The sequence below is a fragment of the Papio anubis genome, chromosome 14, assembly GCF_008728515.1.
Source record: "Papio anubis isolate 15944 chromosome 14, Panubis1.0, whole genome shotgun sequence".
Classification (NCBI taxonomy): Eukaryota; Metazoa; Chordata; class Mammalia; order Primates; family Cercopithecidae; genus Papio; species Papio anubis.
Genome location: NC_044989.1, coordinates 39376181 through 39395742, shown reverse-complemented (window position 1 = coordinate 39395742; position 19562 = coordinate 39376181). Strand labels below are relative to the sequence as shown.

General features: G+C 39.6%; 1 protein-coding gene across 4 annotated transcripts in view; it reads left to right on the top strand.

Annotated features, from left to right (window-relative positions):
• Window positions 1-19562, top strand: part of CDKL4 (cyclin dependent kinase like 4) — a 76652-nt gene that overhangs the window by 11790 nt on the left and 45300 nt on the right. For all 4 annotated transcript variants that reach the window (XM_031655095.1, XM_031655096.1, XM_021924769.2 and 1 more), the window contains exons 2-3: window positions 8018-8245; window positions 11424-11545. In XM_031655095.1, coding sequence (XP_031510955.1) covers window positions 8078-8245; window positions 11424-11545 — 290 coding nt within the window. In that variant the 5' untranslated portion in view covers window positions 8018-8077. The remainder of the gene's footprint in view (window positions 1-8017; window positions 8246-11423; window positions 11546-19562) is intronic.

Genomic DNA, 19562 nt, shown 5'->3' with positions numbered 1-19562 from the left:
GGCCTCCCAAACTATTGGGGTTAGAGGTGTGAGCCACTGTGCCTGGCCTTACTTTACATTTTCAATGTATATGCCTTTAATTTCCTTTTCTTGCCATATTGCACTGACAAGAACTTTCAATACAATGATAAATAAAAATAGTGAAAGCAAACATCTTTTTTCCAGTCTTAGGGGTAACACATTCAATCTTTCATCATTAAGCGTGATGTTAACTGTAAATTTTTCACAGATGCCCTTGAGGAAGTTCCCTTGTATTTGTCATGAATAAGTGTTGGGTTTTGTCAAATTTCTTTTCTGTGTGTACTGAGGTGATCATGTGATGTTTTTCTTTTATTCTATTAATATGGTATTTTACATTATTGATTTTCAGTATTAAACCCACGTTGCATTCCTGAGATGAGTCCCACAGAGTCATGGTATATAATCTTTTTTATGTTTCCAGATTTGGTTAGCTAATTATTTTATTAAGGATTCTTGTGTCTACATTCATGAGAATAAGCTGTGTTCTTGTGATTTCTTTGTCTGACTTTCTATCAGGGTGATATTGGCCACATCGAATGAGTTGAGACATGTTCCCTCCTCTTCTATTTTTTCAAATAGTTTGTGAAGGATTGATATTAATTTTTCTTTGGTAATGTTTGGTAATATTTACCTGTGGTGCTATCTCATCCTGGGCTTTTCCTTGTGGGTAGATTTTTAATTGCTGGTTGAATTTATTTACTTGTTATGGTTGTAATCAGATTTCTATTTCTTTTTGAGTTTGGCATTTTGTATCTTTCTAGGCACTTGTCCAACCAACTTGACTAATTTGGTTGTGTAAACTTATTTGGAATATTGTCTTTTAATTTTTTAAATTTATGTAGTATGGTCCTAATTTTGATAACTTTTCTTTCTTTCTTTTTTCTTGCCTACTCTAGCTAGAGCTTCACTTTTGTTGATCTTTTCAAAGAAACAGTTTTTGTTTATTGTTTTCTATTGTTTTTCTGATGAAGAGTCAGCCATTAAGCATATTGTTGTCCCCTTGTATATGAATAGTTCTCTCTTTTCAAGATGTTGTCTTTAGCTTTCAGTAGTTTGGCTATGATGTATCAAGGTATGGATTTCTTTGTGTTTATCCTATTTGGAATTCATTGAACTTTTAAGACCTGTATATTAATGTTTTCCATTAAATTTGGAAGGTTTTGGCTATTGTTTCATAAAATATGAATTTCTGCCATTTCCTCTTACTCCTCTCTTTCTGGGATTCTCATTACATGTATGCTGATACTATTGATTTTGCCTCCATCGGTCTCTGAGGCTCTGCTCATCTTGTTTTTCTTCTTTCTTTCATTTTGACTATTTTTTATTGGTCTATTTTACTGATTCTTTCTTCTCTCATCTCAGATCTGCTGTTTGTCCCATCTACAGGATTTTTCATTTCTGTTATTTTTTTTACTCTAAAATTTCCATTTGGTTCTTTTTTTATTTTCATTTTTCAGATTGAAATTCCCTCTTCATTGAGTCATTGTCATCATATTTTTCTTTAATTCTTTAAATTATAATTTGCTTTATTTGAACTTATTTTTAACAGCTGCTTTGAAGCCTTTGTCAGTTAAATCCAACATCTGAGTCTACTCAGAATCCATTTTTATTGACTTTATCTTTTCTGGGTATCAGTCACACTTTCCTTTTTCTTAGCATGTCTCCTAATTTTTTTTCTTTCTTCTTCTTTCCTACTTCCTCCTAAAATCCAGTTTTATCTCCTAAATTTTTTTGTTGAAAACTTAACATTCTGGGGAATATTATAGCAATTCTGGTGTGTTTGTTGTTGTGGTGGTTGTTGTGGTTGTTGTTTTGATACAAGGTCTCACTCTCTCTACAAGCTGGAGTGCAGTGGCATGATCATAGCTCTACTGTACTATAACCTTGAACTCCCAGGCTCAAACCATCCTTCTGCCTCAGCTTTCTGAGTAGCTAGGACTACTGGCATATACCACCACACCCAGATAGTTTTTAAAATCTTTTCGTGGAGACAGGGTCTCACTGTGTTGCCCACTCTGGTCTTGAACTCCTGAGCTCAATCATTCCTCAGGCCTCAGCCTCCTAAGTAGATTAATGGCATTTTTTACTCCCACCTATTGCCTATTTGATTATCAGTAAGCTTGTTCATCTTTCTTTCCCTCTTCATTCTTTTAACATAATTTAGTTGCATTACTTTCTACTTTGTCAGAATTTATAATATTTATTTCTTATTCTTCCATTCTTATTTCTACCTTTACTTTGGTCTTTAAATATATTAAATGCTCACTATACATCCTTTTACTGAAATTTTTCCAGTCAACTCTTGGTTGGATGAAGGTCTTTCACCAATACATTCAAGAGGACTATGGGTACAGTATTCCTTGAGTTCTTGCATGTTTTAAAATATCCGCTGGATGTGGAGGCTCATGCCTATAATCCCAACATTTTGGGAGGCTAAGGTGGGAAGATCGATTTAGCCCAGGAGTTTGAGACCAGCCTGGGCAGCAAACCAAGACCCCATCTTTACAAAAATAAATAAATAAAATTAGCCAGGTGTGGTCCCAGCTACTTGGGAGGCTAAGGTGAGAGGATTGCTTGAGCTTGGGAAGTCAAGGCTGCAGTGAGTCATGATTGCACCACTGCACTTTAGACTGGGCAACAGAGCAAGACCCTGTCTCAAAAAAAAAAAAACAATAAAAACTTTTTTAAATGTTTATGTATAGCTTTACACTTGAAGGACACAGCTTGACTAAATATAAAATCCTTGGTTTTCATTTTCCCTTGAGTTTCTTTAAGATGCTGCTGCACTGTTACCTTGTAGTGTGCATTGCTCTTGATAAGTCTGATGTCACTCTAATTCTCTTACATTTATTTAATCTTTTTGTCTGGAGGCTCGGAAAGTATTTTCTTTATATTTGATTGTTTTATTCAAATATGTCTTGGAGTTGGTTGTTCTGGGTCAGTTTTCCCAACTACCTAGTGGGCCTTTTCAATATATATAATTAGATTTTATTTTATTTCCAGAAAATTTTCTTGGATTATTATTTCAACTATTGATTCTGTTTCATTGTTATGTCTTCTTCAGGGACTCCAGTTATACATATGTTGGGACTGCTTTTCCTGTCTCCATTTCAACTTTCTATCTAAACTTTTACCTTTTTTTCTTCCTTTTAATTCTCATAGTTACTGTTCTGCCTTTCTTTAATGCCCCAATCAAATTTTCACTTGAATCTATTCTCCTATCAGCATCTCATAATTTAGTCATTTCTGAGATGATTTTGTCTTTTTCTGATGATTCTTTTCTGAGTTCAATCAACTATCTTTTTATGTCTTTTTATCCAAATCTACACATCAGTAGCCAAAAGAAAAAAGTAAAAACATAGGCCGGGCGCAGTGGCTCACACCCGTAGTCCCAGCACTTTGGGAGGCCAAGGCAGGCGGATCACAAGGTCAGGAGATCGAGACCATCATGGCTAGCATGGTGAAACCCTGCCTCTACTAAAAAATACAAAAATTAGCCAGGAGTGGTGGCACATGCCTGTAGTCCCAGCTACTCGGGAGGCAGAAGCAGGAGAATCACTTGAACCCAGGAGGTGGAGGTTGCAGTGATTGTACCACTGCACTCCAGCCTGGGCAACAGAGCGAGACTCTGTCTCAAAAAAAAAAAAAGGAAAAAAGTAAAAATAAAATATATATATTCTTAAATAATTTTCGTCCACTTGTGATTTTACTATTTGAATTTCTGCTTCAGAGTGGCGTTTTCATATCTCCAAATAGTGAGAGGATATTTAAATCAGTTTAGAGTGTTTGTGTTGGTTTTCTTTTGCTTCATGGTTAGATTTTGTGTGTGTTTTTTTGTAAATGATTTTCATTAACTGAAAATTTTGGGTTCTCATTTCTTTTTTCTTCCAATAATAGCTTGTACAGGGATGGCTTTCCCCTGTTTCATTTCTCGGGCAAGTTTTGGCTGTTAGTAACTGACTATCATCCTAGGCCAAGAGAGTCTTTTCTGTCACCATAGTAAAGTGCAGTTTCTTTCACGGATGACACTTTTTCCCCATCTTAGTGGTGATGGGAGGATTCGCATGTCCTTCAATTCAGAATTCTCTTTTGTCTTGCAAGATGCCAAATTTATCCCTCTTGCTTCTTTTTCCCTTCACTGTCCAGTCTCCACCAGGTGTCTTTCCCTTCCCTCTTGTCCTTTTATTCCCCAAAAATGGTGCCACACTGACTAGTGCCACCTTGATACCCATGTCCTTTTACACTCCTTCCTTGTAGTGAGTGCTCTGACCTACCAGGACACTCTTGGGGTATTTTTACACTTGTGATGTGTTTTCTCTTTGGGAAGGAGGTGATCTTTCTTAGTCTTTCTTAAGCCCTTCTTTTACTCTTCTTTCTTACAGCTTTTTAGATCTCATCCATCTCATATCTTTGCCTTCTGCCAAGGTTTATAGTGGGAGCTCACGCGATAACCCCTCCAGAATTTAGGGGCTTTTCTTTTCTTTTCTTTTCTTTTTTTTGAGATGGAGTCTCGCTCTGTCACTCAGGCTGGAGAGCAGTGGCACGATCTCAGCTCACTGCAACCTCCACCTCCTGGGTTCAAGCAATTCTCTTGTCTCAGCTTTCGGAGTAGCTGGGACTACAGGCACATGCCACTATCCCTGGCTAATTTTTTGTAATTTTAGTAGAGATGGAGTTTCATTGTGTTAGCCAGGATGGTCTTGATTCCCTGACCTCGTGATCCACCCGCCTCACCCTCCCAAAGTGCTGGGATTACAGGTGTGAGCCACCGCGCCCAGCTAGGCTTTGCTTTTCTGCCTAAGTTTGTAGAGTCCTCTGTCTTCTTGTTATATTGAAGGCATTGGATTTATGTGGTTTTATTTGTCCTGGTTGATTTATATTGCTTTGTGGAAGATATATGAAGAGATTAGGTTTAGGCAGCAGTCACTGTCCTTGGCTACCTCAAAGCCCCCCACCATGTGTACCTTGACAAGCCATTTAGGCATAATGTGGAGCACGTTTGTGAACATTGGGTATGGACAGAGGATAAGAAAGAAGAGAAGGCCTTTGGTTTAGAATGTTCCAATTTTTAGATGATTCTGTCCATTCATGTAGAGATGTTCATCAAGCAGTTGGATAGTTGGTCTGGATCTCAAATAAGAGAATAGAAATTACTGCCTCCAGAAACTCTGTTATAATCCTGGTAAACTGGAATTAGAGCTGTAAATTCTAGAAAGGAATTTACAGGAATCGGTCTAATTCCAGCTTGCATACGCAGACTCATTTTCCATGAACATATAGTAGGGCTTTTGAAAACAGAAATATTGAGAGGTTATTAGGTGAGGTACTATTTTCTGGAGCTTTATTTTATTGTATTTAGCAGTTTGGTTGATGTAATTACGAGATCTAAATATTAGTCTGAGGAATAGTCGTTACTGAATCTGTTGAGAAAAAAGTAAAAACATAAATCAATAGATCAAATCAACTACCTAGAGGGAAATAAGAAAATAATGCATAAATTAAAACTTCATTATTAAGCTTTTTGTCATATTTATAGCTTCCCCCAATAACTGTAGTACTTATCAAGTAGGTTAAATTAACAAATCTATAAAGTTTTATACCAATAACTTTATCGCATTTTATTTTAGAGACAGGGTCTCACTCTGTCACCCAGGAAGTAGTAAAATGGTACAATCATAACTCACTGTAACCTCAAACTCCTGGGCTCAGGTGACCTCCCGCCTTGGCTTCCACAAGTGTTGGGATTACAGGCATGAGCCAATGCTCCCAGCCAGATGCTAATAACTTTCTAAAGCAAATTCCCAGTTTCTCCTACTCTCTTTCCAGCCATCTATTACTATGCAAATGTATGCATGCTCACATCTAACTATCCTTAAAATAATAATACCTAGGTAAAAATACAGTATAACTAATAGGGTTTTCAGAACATAATCTGTGATGGATTTTCCATGGGTTACTTGAGTGTGTATGCTTGAATTTTCTTTCTTTAATAACAGAGAAAACCAAATTCATCCCCCCTCCCAAAAAAAAGCAGCACTGTAAAAAATAGTATGTCAGTAGTCATTTTATCCAGGTAAACATTTTTCTGCATTGTATATTTTTATGGTGGCAAGTGGAAGTAGATGATTTCTTTCACCATTGAGATAATCTGTAGATGGAAAAGACAATATTATTAGAGAAGTTTTAAAAAATGTGTACTCATTTGAAACAAGAGAAATTGACAAGTAGTCAGCTCTTTCACTTGACATTTTGTTAATACCAAGACCTGGATAAAGTGGTTCTTTGAATTATACATTCTTTTTGTTTGTTTGTTTGTTTGTTTTTGTTTTTGTTTTTGAGACGAAGTCTTGCTCTGTCGCACAGGCTGGAGTGCAGTGGTGCGATCTCAGCTCACTACAACCTCCACCTCCCGGGTTCAAGTGATTCTCCTACCTCAGCCTCCCAAGTAGCTGGGATTGGAGGCCGGTGCCACCACACCCGGGTAATTTTTTGGTATTCTTAGTAGAGACAGGGTTTCACCATGTTGGCTAGGCTGGTCTCGAACTCCTGACCTCAGGTGATCCACCTGCCTCGGCCTCCCAAAGTGCTGGGATTACAAGCATGAAGCACCACGCCTGGCTGAATTATGCATCCTTTTGCACTTAACTGAGAGGCTGTGTAATGCAGTGATTAAAATTGTGTTCTTTGAGATCTCACTGCCTGGGTTCTAATTCTGTATTGCCTTCACTATGTCTTTTCTCATCTACATAATTGGATAAAAATAACACCTACTTCATAGAATATTTGTGCAGATTCTACGTAATTTGCATAGAACAATGTTAAGTGCCATTATTATTGTAATTGTTATTGGGTTATATTAACAAGATTCTGCTGGATAAAGTGGGGTGGGGTTTTTGAGACTAATTAGAATTTTTCTATTTTTAATTCTTAAAATGATTTATTTAAATATGTTGACCTTAGTCATCATTTAACATTTACTTCGGTCACCAAAGCATTCATTCAAGAATGGATGACACAAAACCGAAAAACCCAGTATTTCCATAGAAATCACTATAGATGTGAAAGAATTCATGAAGAATGAATGCTTTTTGTGTGCTTATTATTTTCTTTTGGGACTAAGAACTTAAGAATCTGTTCTTCCATGAAAATAAAAGCTAGGAGCAATAAATGCCCTGAAAGGATTTTGTTATTGTTTTGACTTTTTGAGACAGTTGTTGCCCAGGCTGGAGTGCAATTACTGCATCTGCACTATCTCAGCTGGGTTCAAGGGCCTCCTGAGTAGCTGGGATTACAGGCATGTGTCACCACACCTGGCTAATTTTGTATTCTTCGTAGAGATGGGATTTCTCCATGTTGGTCAGGCTGGTCTCAAACTCCTGACCTCAGGTGATCCTCCCACCTCGGCCTCCCAAAGTTTTGGGGTTGCAAGTGTGACGCCCACCTCGGCCTCCCAAAGTTTTGGGGTTGCAAGTGTGAGTCACTGCGCCTGGCCTGTTTTTGTTTTTAAAGGCTGCTTTGTTCAATGGTCCACGCTCTTTCTTCTCTCCACCAGGTGGAAGTATAGCACTTTTTGTACCATATCTTCTTACACAACTCCTCCTAGTCATTGTGTATGCACTTGGGTTGGAAGAGAAAAGATAAACAGCATATTCCAGAGTATGAAATGTTCCTTCAGCTGGATTTTACAGCATCATATTTCAGTTATTTATTTGAGGATAATGAAAACAATAGATGGGATAAGTTTCTTTTCCACAAATTCTTTTAATTCAACTGAGGTCAACATAGAACAATTGTCAGAAATAGCATATGAAATCTTTTGATAGGTGGAAGAACTGCAGAGGACTAAACTAAGAAAATAATATCCAAATATTTTTAAGTAGATTTCCAATTAATTGATGAAAATAAACCTTTGGCATCTGGGCAAATTTGTTGTAAATAAACTGTGAGAACATTGTCTTTTATAGCTTGATTAAGGCAAGTCTACCTTATTTTCCAGGTGTAACTTTGTACTGCAAGTCAATCGATAACAGCACTAATTTAAGTCACTTCCGCTGTAATGGAGAAGTATGAAAAATTAGCTAAGATTGGAGAAGGGTCTTATGGGGTTGTATTCAAATGCAGAAACAAAACCTCTGGACAAGTAGTAGCTATTAAAAAATTTGTGGAATCTGAAGACGATCCTGTTGTTAAGAAAATAGCACTAAGAGAAATACGTATGTTGAAGGTAAGTTAACTTCATATATATGTAAAATATCATGGTATTGAGTGAAATATGCATGCTACACTTACAAAGAATTTTAAAGTTATTTTTCCCCATTGGACTTAAATTCCTTTGTATCAGCACTGTTGGGTAATAAATTGGTTATCACTTTGGACTTTGGCCACTCTGATTTTGTCTGATGTGTATGAAGGTAGCTACAGATTGTTATATTGAAAAGAACTTTTATTCTTGTTAGTAAATATCCTAAGTCCACTCACCCCAGTGTTTACACTTGCCCCCAACCTCGGCCCTCCTCTGGATGTCCCTCCAAATACTTCCCCTACCAACCAGCAACTGAAAGAGCACCTCCTGGCACAGAGAGTCAGTCCCACAGGACCGCACCAATGCCCTGGTAGGCATTGACGTTCATTGGTTCCTGCCTGCACTGCACCCCAGGTTATTAGACATACTGAATATCACCCCCAGTGACGTATACATTTTTTACATCAAGGTTTTTGTTATAATTGTTTTCACTCTGATAAGATTTGACATGTAAGATTCCTAAGTTCTCAATGTAAATTTTTTCTTACGCTAAAAATCTTACACTTTTAGAACTGTAAGCGACCTTAGAAATGCTTCTTATCCACCACCTGTATTTTCCACAGAGGAAACGGAGGTCTGGGGCAGCACTTCTCAAATGTTAATATGCGTTGGAGTCCCCGGGGACCTTGTTGAAATGCAGATTCTGAGTTGGGAGGTCTGGGGTGGGCCCGAGATTCTGCATTTCTGAGTGCGGAAGCTGCTGGTTTGTGGGCTACACATTATGTAACAAGACCCTGTGATTTCAAGGACATACAGGCAACCTTCATTTTTGACATGTCATCTGTTTTTAGAAAATCCCCAGAAATTCAGTTTGTAAGGGGGGGATAATAATTATCACTAATAATTATCATATTATCTCTCATTTTCAAATATTATTTCCCACAGGGTTCCTCAACTAATACATACTAGGGTTTTGTTTGAAATACAACTTGATACATGGAGTCTTCAGGAACATATCCATCATGATTGAAAAAAAAAAGTTCACTATTACCTTTCAGCCAGCAGAGGGCGCGCTGGTCAGCTCGCCAGCTCTGGCACCCTCACTGAGCTAAGCTGCAGGGCGGGTCTGAACCAGGCAGTGTGGTTTTCTAATAAAAATAATGCTTTTACCTGTCAGCCTCTCCCTCCCAAGTCTTCAGATCAAGTTAATGCTCAGGTGGTACCTTCTGCATTACAAGTGCCCCAACTTGAGAATAAGGCTGTAAGGTAAAAAGTAGCCTGATTACGACTCAGCTTGGTCTCTGATGAAGGCCCTCAGAATGTCAGAATGTCCATCTTTCTGCTTTTGGTATGTTGTGTCCATGTATTCCCTGAACAGCTCCTTCTGTGATCCATCGACCTTACTTTTCTCACATAGTCCTGTTATTTAAATTGTGTTTGCCTCTCTCTCCTTACTACCTGTTTTTCTTTGGGCAAGTTACCGTTTTCCTGGGCTAGGTTAACTTCATTTGCAAAGGAGATACAAATTGCTGACCTACCCAAAGACAGGAGATTGGACCAGGTTTAACCTGGACATTGCATCAAGCTGTAGCATCTGTAAATCTTTTACTCCCCTAGTAGAGACCCTGCTTTGCTTCCATGCTGTGGTTTTGCAGCAGCACAAAGCCACTGGCTTTTTAGATGACCTAGTCTCCTCCACTCTTTGCCTTTCTGCTGCTTTAGGCAGTGGAGCATATAGAAAACAAATTGGTTTGGTGCTTTAAGCTTTTCTTTTTTTTTCCCTTAGAGAGATGGGGGCTCAGTATGTTGCTTAGGCTGATCTCGAACTCCTAGGCTCACGCAATCGTCCTGCCTCAGCCTAAAACTTTCTACTGGGCCTGCTATTCATTGAGCTTCTACTATATGCAAAATGCTGTGTTCTCTCTATATATCTTTCTGGGTAAATGGTAGAGAGTGTGGAAAGTTGATTTGTCTACTACACTGGGAAAACAACAGGGAAGATGGGTTAGGAATAAGAGTGATCATGTATCCTAATTTGCCCAAGACAGTTCTGCTTTATAGTTTTTGTCCCAGTGTCCTGCCTGGTTCACATCTCCTTTCCAAAGTGTCCTGGTGTGGCCAGGCCCAGTGACTCACACCTGTAATCCCAGCACTTTGGAAAGCCGAGGCAGATGGATCACTTGAGGTCAGGAGTTTGAGACCAGCCTGTCCAACACGGTGAAACCCCGTCTCTACTAAAAATACGAAAATTAGCCAGGCATGGTAGCACGCACCTGTAGTCCCAGCTACTGCGAAGGCCAAGGCATGAGCATCACTTGGACCCAGGAGGCAGAGGTTGCAGTGAGCTGAGATGGCACCACTGCACTTCAGCCTGGGCGATAGAGCGAAGAAAAAAAAAAAAGTGTCCTGGTGTGTATGCTAAATTATGTGGTCACCCTAGTTACAGGCAGAGTGACCATATGTGCTGGTTTGCCTAGGATAGTCCTGGCTTCTACCCATTACCCTAGTTTGGAGGATAAAATTGTATAATCGCTGTAGTGATAGTCTATCCTACCTAATCAGCATTCTCCCTTAGGTTTACAATATTAAACAGAGGCTGTGTTATAAAATGCTTCAGTTTGGGAATAGAATTTAACACACAAAATATCTATGCATAAGAGAGAACAACAGAATCAAAGAACAGTGCTGAAAAATATAATAAGTAAATTTAAAAACCAACTAATTGTGGGGACTTCTAGAAGAGACAGTTTGTTCCAATTTGATGGTTAAGATCTAGTATTACTGGGAGCCAACACTAGAATCCAGACTGGATTTAAATTCATAAAATCCATGGCAATATGTAAGCCGAATGGGTATTGATGATTTTTATAGTCCTTACTCAATAATTTCATTTCCTCAATTTTCTACTCAGGTTATTTTATGACTTGAATATATAGAATTTCCATAAAATACATAAAGTGTTTTTTGTTTTAGTGCAGTATTTTAAGTTACATACTTTACTTGCTATCACCAGAGAGATTCAAGCAGTTTTGTTACCACTTATTATAGGTACATTGGATGAATCTTAAATTTCTTCCAACTTTAAGTTTCTTTAAGGGGTCTGGGGAGACGCTTTTACTAGTAACAGATCACTTAACTTTACATTTCAATTCTTTCACAGCAATTAAAACATCCAAATCTTGTGAACCTCATCGAGGTGTTCAGGAGAAAAAGGAAAATGCATTTAGTTTTTGAATACTGTGATCATACACTTTTAAACGAGCTGGAAAGAAACCCAAATGGGTAAGTAATCTGGAAACTGAAATTCCGTACAGCCAGTTCTCAGTTTCATTTTCTGTGGAATTAACCATGGCAGATTTCAAATCCCAGCCACAATTCCCTCTCTACCAAAATGCATCTGGCTACCCCATCCAGTCTCAGTTAGGATGTCTTCAAAAGGCAAACAATGATTTACCTATAGGAGTTATAATTAGGAAGAAAAACCTACTGCAGATATAAAATAAAAATGAATTTGAGGCTGAATTGCATATTGGATTATCTGAATTCAAGGAATGAACCATGGTTTGATACTAGGAAACCTATTCATGTAATTCACTAACAAGTTAAAGGATAAAAAATACATATAATTGATAAATTTGAAAATTTGAAATGTCGATAAATTCAACATCCTTTCCTAATGATTTTTTTTTTAAATCCCTAGCATCTAGGGTTAAAAGAATAGTTTCTTTTTTCTTTTCTTTTCTTTTTTTTTTTTTTTTTTTTGAGATGGAATCTCACTCTGTTGCCCAGGCTAGGGTGCAATGGCACAATCTCAGCTCACTGCAAACTCCACCTCCTGGGTTCAAGCAATTCTCTGCCTCAGCCTCCCGAGTAGCTAGGATTACAGGCACCTGCCACCACACCCGGCTAATTTTTGTATTTTTACTAGAGATGGGGTTTCACCATCTTGGCCAGGCTGGTCTTCAACTCCTGACCTCATGATCCACCTGCCTCTGCTTCCCAAAGTGTTGGCACACACACCTCTCTTCAAATCCACTGCCAATTTTATACTCAATGGTAAAACTAAAAGAACTTTCATTAAAGTGAGGAAACAAGACAAGGATGTCAGCTGTCACCACTATAATGTAACGTTGTTCTGAGAACTCTAGCCAATGTAATGTAATAAGAAAAGCAAATAAAACGTAGCTTTTGGAAATGAAATAAAATTGTCATTATTTGCAAGATATTACTGATCTACAAACTCTAAGAGAACCACCTAAAGAGTTATTAAAACCAATAGAATTCAGTACAGTGACCCCTATAACACTACAAATTCCACATGCAAAAACTAACAGCCTTTGTATCAAACAGCACTTCAGAAAATCTAACAGAGAATGGCTGGGTGCAGTGTCTCATGCCTGTAATCCCAGCACTTTGGGAGGCCGAGGCAGGTGGATCACTTGAACTCACAAGTTTGAGACCAGCCTGGCCAACACGGTGAACCCCTGTCTCTACTAAAAATATAAAACTTACCTAGGTGTGGTGGCGGGCGCCTGTAGTACCAGCTAGTCGGGAGGCTGAGGTATGAGGATTGCTTGAACCCAGGAGGCTGAGGTTGCAGTGAGCTGAGATCACACCACTGCACTCCCACCTGGATGACAGAGCGAGACTCTGTCTCCAAAAAAAAAAAAAAAAACAAAAAACTAGTGGAGAAGGATCCCATTCAAATATTAACAACAACAAAAGTTTAGGAATAAAGATAAAGAGTTGTTCTGACTCTACATTAAGACAGCTACAAAACTGAGGTGCATAAGGATTTTATTTAAATGAACATACGTTTCTAGATGGAAATATTCATGATTATAAAAATATTGCCTCTACAGTTTATTTATTAAACAAAATTCTAATCAGAATACCAAAAGGTTTTTTTTGAAACTTAACTGTCAAATGTTAAATCACAGTAGTTTGAGAGACTCCCTTTGACAAAAAAGTACCATAAATGAAACTAAAAAAGAAATGAGATATTGGGTAAACTATTTGCCAGAATTGATAAATTTTATATCTACCTATGCAGATTTTACAAATAACATTTTTTAAAAGGTTGACATCCAATTAATAAATATATTCATTCAAAAAAAACTTTCATAAATGTAGACTGCACCCAGCCAGTGCTAAGGCTACAGCATTGAACAAAGCACACACAGAAAAGGAGCCTCACCTTACCTTCCAGTGAATGTGGAAAGCACATCATTAAAAAAGAGAAGGAGGCTGGGTACAGTGGCTCATGCCTGTAATCCCAGCCCTTTGGGAAGCTGAGGCAGGTGGATCAGTTGAGCTCGGGAGTTCAAGACCAGCCTGGCCAACATGGCGAAACCCATCTCCACAAAAACTACAAAAATTAACCTAGCCTCTCGTCCCAGCTAGTTGGGAGGCTGAGGTGGGAAGATCACTTGAGCTCAAGAAGTGGAGGCTGCAGTGAGCGGAGATCATGCCACTGCATTCTAACCTGGGTAACAGAGTAAGACCCCATCTCACTGAAGACAGAAGTCTTCAAAAAACAAAAAAAAGAGAGAGAGAGAGAGAGAGAAGGAAATGACCAGCACACCTAAGAAAACATGCTTATCCTTCCCTATTAATCAAGGAAATTCAAAACTTTTTAGCAAGGTACCATTTCTCATCTATTACATTTGGCAAAGATTTTTCAAAATTTATTATACTTGGTCTTATCAACAGTCAGGGAATCAGACCTCCTCATTCATGGCTGCGGAGAGTGCCATTAGGAGGGCAATTTGGCAATATGTATAAAAAAAATTTAACTCTTTTCATCCTTTGATCAAGAGATTCCATTTAGAGAAATTTATGGTAAGAAAATAATCAGATCAGGGCAAAAAGTTATGCATATGAATGTTCAATACTTTATTATTTATAACAAAAATATTGGACCCCCCTAATTTTCCAATAGTAAAGAATTGATTACAGGCATTTTAGTATATCCATCCATACAATAGTACAATATGCAGCCACTCCATTAGAGAGCATGCTTCAGAACAATAGTTCATGTCCTGAGGAAATGTTCCTGGGATGATACATGAAAAAATGAGATAACATACTAGAATGTTAAGTATAATTAAAAATTGGAGTTTTCTCAACATTCTGTGAATGCATATATATATAACTTTTAAAATAAAAATTAATATAAAGACAAAATGGTATATTAATTCATAGATCAATTTTATTCTGCACTAAATAGGATGTTTTATGTTGACTTAGAAGACTGATATGTTCAGCCAGTCTATAAATTAATTTATAAATTAACATACATTTTCATGAAGTTAGAAATTTATGCTTACTTCATGTATTGTTCAAGGCCCTGAGACTGTTATAAAACATTCAATGCATACACCAGTTTGACTGAACTGAACATCTTTCTCTTCCCTGCTTGTATCCTAAGCTTTCCTGTCTGTAGACTTAGCTCATGTTCTTCTCATTTTAATCTAGAAGGTTCTAGCCTTTTTCACCTTCACTGTCTTTATCATAATCTTTATTTATTTATTTTGAGACACAGTCTCACACTGTCGCCAGGCTGGAGTGCAGTGGGGCAATCTCGGCTCACTGCAGCCTCTACCTCCTGGGCTCAAGCAGTCCTCCCACCCCAGCCTCCCAAATAGCTGGGACTACAGGGACCCGCTACCACACCCGGCTAATTTTTGTATTTTTAGTAGAGATAGGGTTTCGCCATGTTGGTCAGGCTGGTCTCGAACTCCTGACCTCAGGTGATCCACCTGCCTCGGCCTCCTAAAGGGCTGGGATTACAGGCGTGAGCCCCTGCACCTGGCCTATCATAATCTTTAAAATGTGAAATCCTAGATATTTGTAACATCTCTAAGTTTCCTTCATCTGGATGGAATTGCTTCCTTCCTTTGAATCCCTATGGAATTTTATTTTCATCCCTGTTATGGTACTTGGTACTTACTACTGTATATGTTTTTATGTGCAAACTCTCTCTCACTAGAGTATAAGTTTTTTGAGGGCATACTTCATGTCTCATTGATCTTAATGGCTTCCTCATGCCTAGCATTCTTTCGCTCAAAAAATATTTCATGGAGCCTTTTACACTGGTGCAGAGGATACAGTTATAATGGCACAATCCTGCCCTCAAGAAGCTTAAAATGTAATGAAGAGACAGATATTGAAAGTAACAACTACAAATGCTTACGTTGATTGGGTTAATGCTGATGCAAGGGATGCACAAGAGAAGCAACTCCAACATCTGTTGACCCCGGGAAGTGAGGGAGATTCTGCAGAGAAGGCAGCATTTGAGTTTTGAAAAGGAAGAGGAGTTGGCCAGATGGACACCCCTGAAAGAATGCACAGACACAAGAAAGAGCAAGGCATGTTCAAGCAACTCCTCTGTTGAATATGTTTTGCAGTGCCAAGGACCTCTGAACCATCCCGCTTTGCACTTTTAAGTTTTACAAATGTGCTTAGCACTGCTAGTGTTCAGTAGTGCTTTGGGTCAGCCCTGAGACTTCAATCTATTATACATGGAGTAATGTAAATAGGAACAATCTAGAATATGCTACTCTTTTATGAAATGCTGGGTACTTCTAGATAACAATGATTAATTTAAAGCATTCATCTACTTGTACTCGTTTCCTAAAATCTACTTAAATAATAGGCAAGAGAGTAAAGGCCTAAGTCCAGTGAATACCAAACAGAGATAAACAACCAGCTAGTATACATACCAAGCCTACTGGACTATTGTTTATTGAGAGAAACGTGTAGGAGAAATAACTGGTGTGTGGGCATAAGATCAATGTGGCCGGGCGCGGTGGCTCACGCCTGTAATTCCAGCACTTTGGGAGGCCAAGATGGGCGGATCACAAGGTCAGGAGATTAAGAGCATCCTGGTTTACATGGTGAAACCCCGTATCTACTAAAAAACACAAAAAAATTAGCCGGGCATGGTGGCAGGCGCCTGTAGTCCCAGCTACTACGGAGGCTGAGGCAGGAGAATGAAGTGAACCCGGGAGGTGGAGCTTGCAGTGAGCCGAGATCGCACCACTGCACTCCAGACTGGGTGACAGAGTGAGACTCCATCTCAAAAAAAAAAAAAAAGATCATCTATGTAGTGAATGTGGATTGAGCCATGGGATGGTGAGATAATGAAGGGACCCAAAGACTAAATTATAGCATAAAGAAGAATTGGGCCAGGCACAGTGGCTCATGCCTGTAATCCCAGCACTTTGGGAGGCCAAGGAGGGCAGATCACCTGAGGTCAGGAGTTCAAGACCAGCCTGGCCAACATGGTGAAACCCCCATCTCTACTAAAAATACCAAATTAGCCAGGTGTGGTGGTACGCACCTGCAGTCCCAGCTACTTAGGAGGCTGAGGCAGGAGAATCGCTTGAACCCGGGAGGCAGAGATTGCAGTGAGCCGATATTGCACCACTGCACTCCAGCCTGGGCAACAGACTGGAACTCTGTCTCAAAAAAAAAAAAAAAAAAAGAGTTGGGCTGGGCACGATGGCTCACACCTGTAATTTCAGCACTTTGGGAGGCCAAGGCAGGCAGATCATTTGAAGTCAGGAGTTCAAGAACAACCTGGCCAACATGGTAAAACTACATCCCTACTAAAAATGCCAAAAAATGAGCCAGGCATGGTGGTGTGCCCTTATAGTCCCTATAGTCCCAGCTACTCAGGAGGCTGAGGCAGGAGAATCGCTTCAATATGGGAGGTGGAGGTTGCAGTGAGCCAAGATCGCGCCACTGCACTCCAGCCTGGGCAACAGAGTGAGACTCCATCTAAAAAAAAAAAAGAAAAGAAAAAGAAAAAGGGAGTTTTTGTCACAGTGAAGTAAGGTGGTGAAAGTGTACTGCTTCCCCTGCCAGATGAAAGCTTCTCTACTTACCGGATAGAGAAAAAAGCATTTGTTACATCAATAGATGCATCCAAAGTAGTGAGGCTGTGTTGAATTTGCTCCAGTAGAGAAACTGTATGTATAAGAGCGGCTACAATTGGCATCATCTGATTAAAGTGATAATCTATTCTCATTCTCTAAGATTCATTTTTTTTTCTACAAAGCCCAATAGTAAGTTAAATGGGATAGTGTTAGGAAGTATCACTCCTGTCAACAGGGAGGATTTCCCTAAACTGCTATTGCACTACCCATGATAGAATAATCCTGCCATCAAGAAGTTTAAAATCTGGCTGGTGCAGTGGCTCACACCTGTAATCCTAGCACTTTGGGAGGCCGAGGCAGGTGAATCATCTGAGGTCAGGAGTTCTAGACCAGCCTGACCAACATGGTGAAACCCCGTCTCTACTAAAAATACAAAAATTAGCCAGGTATGGTGGTGGGTGCCTATAATCCCAGCTACTTGGGAGGCTGAGGCAGGAGAATTGCTTGAACCCAGGAGGCAGAGCTTGCAGTGAGCCGAGGTCATGTCATTGCACTCCAGCCTGGGCAACAAGAACAAAACTCCATCCAAAAAAAAAAAAAAGAAGTTTAAAGTCTGATGAAGATCAGATTACAAGGGAACAATTATAGATTATTATAGTGTTACAACTACTACATGGGTTTATAAAACTGTAGCTGTCCATTTCTGACTGGTGACAACACATGATGTACATTGGTAAATTAAACTTGAATTTCTTTATCAGTTAATTGAGCATAGAAATTTACCATAAGGTTATGGGTGTGGCTTGGTGGAAGGATGACATTGAATCAGGAGTATTAAGAAATACATTATTGGCTGGGCACAGTGGCTCACATCTGTAATCCCAGCACTTTGGGAGGCTGAGGCGGGTGGATCACCTGAGGTCAGGAGTTCAAGAGCAGCCTGACCAACATGGTGAAACCCCATCTCTATGAAAATACAAAAATTAGCTGGGCACGGTAGTGGGCCCCTGTGGTCCCAGCTACTCGGGAGGCTGAGACGGGAGAATTGTTTGAACCCAGGAGGTGGAGGTTGCAGTGAGCTGAGATTGCACCACTGCACTCCAGCCTGGACGACAAGAGCGAGATTCCGTAAAGTAAAGCCAGTGACCAGTGACCTTGAAAACCACTGTGGTTCACCAGTTTTGGGGGAATGGGGAGCTTAATGACAGTCAGGTGGCAAATGAATTTTGACTCAAATCCATTTCATGGTTGCCCCAGTGGGTCCACAGATCCATCCTGGTGAATATTTTCCCATTTCCTAAGTGAGTTGCTGAAATAAATACACTAACAAAAGGAAGAGAAGTGAGGTGGCTCTCTGATCTAAGGAATGAAGGCTGTTATGGTGGAAGAGCCTAGTAGAAGTGTCTGGCACGTTGCTCTTTGCCAAAATAGAAAACTGAAAGCAATGCTGCAGATTTGGAGAAAAGCATAGATTAGCATTACCATTAAATGCTATGGGGAGACATAGTTGGGTACTCGATGAGCATGTTGTCTATGACAAATTCTCTTCAACGTTTCTGTCTCCTCCAATCTCTGAGTTCCTTCTCCCTCATTTTATTAATGAATTTCTGGCGTCTTAACTTCCTTTGGCATAGGCAACCATTTAGTCCAGGCTCAGTCAACCAGTTCAGCAACTAACTAGAATCATTCCTGTATGCCCCAGGTGGTCTGCTGAAATCAGAATCTGGAGCCAGGTGTGGTGGTTCACACCTGTAATCCCAGCACTTTGGGAGGCTGAGGGAGACGGATCACTTGAGGTCAGGAGTTTGAGATCAGCCTGGGCAACATGGTGGAACCCTGTCTCTACTAAAAATACAAAAAAATTAGCCAGGCATGGTGGCAGGCACCTGTAATCCCAGCTACTCGGGAGGCTGAGACAGGAGAATTGCTTGAACCTGGGAGGCAGAGGTTGCAGTGAGCCGAAACCATGCCACTTCACTCCAACCTGGGTGACAGAGCGAAACTCCGTCTCAGAAAAAAGGAAAAAAACAAAAACAAAAACAAAAACAGAATCTCGAATAAGTTGTGCCCATATTGTTATAATCAGCCCAATCTAAAGTCATATTTCTTCCCCTCTGGTCCAACACCCGTGAAATCCATTTCTTCATACATTCCCCGTTATAAATCAGCAAAATTTTGTAGTTCTTTTCACTATGTAAATCTCCTCTTCCTCTGTTTCACTTTGTTATAGGCCCCTGAGTCATGCTGGGATCTGATTTTAGTTAAGGTTTGGAGACCCTGAGGGGAGGTGGGGAGAGGAGGCTTGAAGAGAGTGGACATCCCCACACAAGGCACCTGCCTCAGGTGAGATCTGAGAGTCTGTAGCAAGGCAGAAGCAGCCTCATTGTACAAGTCTGGGGGCTACCTCCTATAAGAAG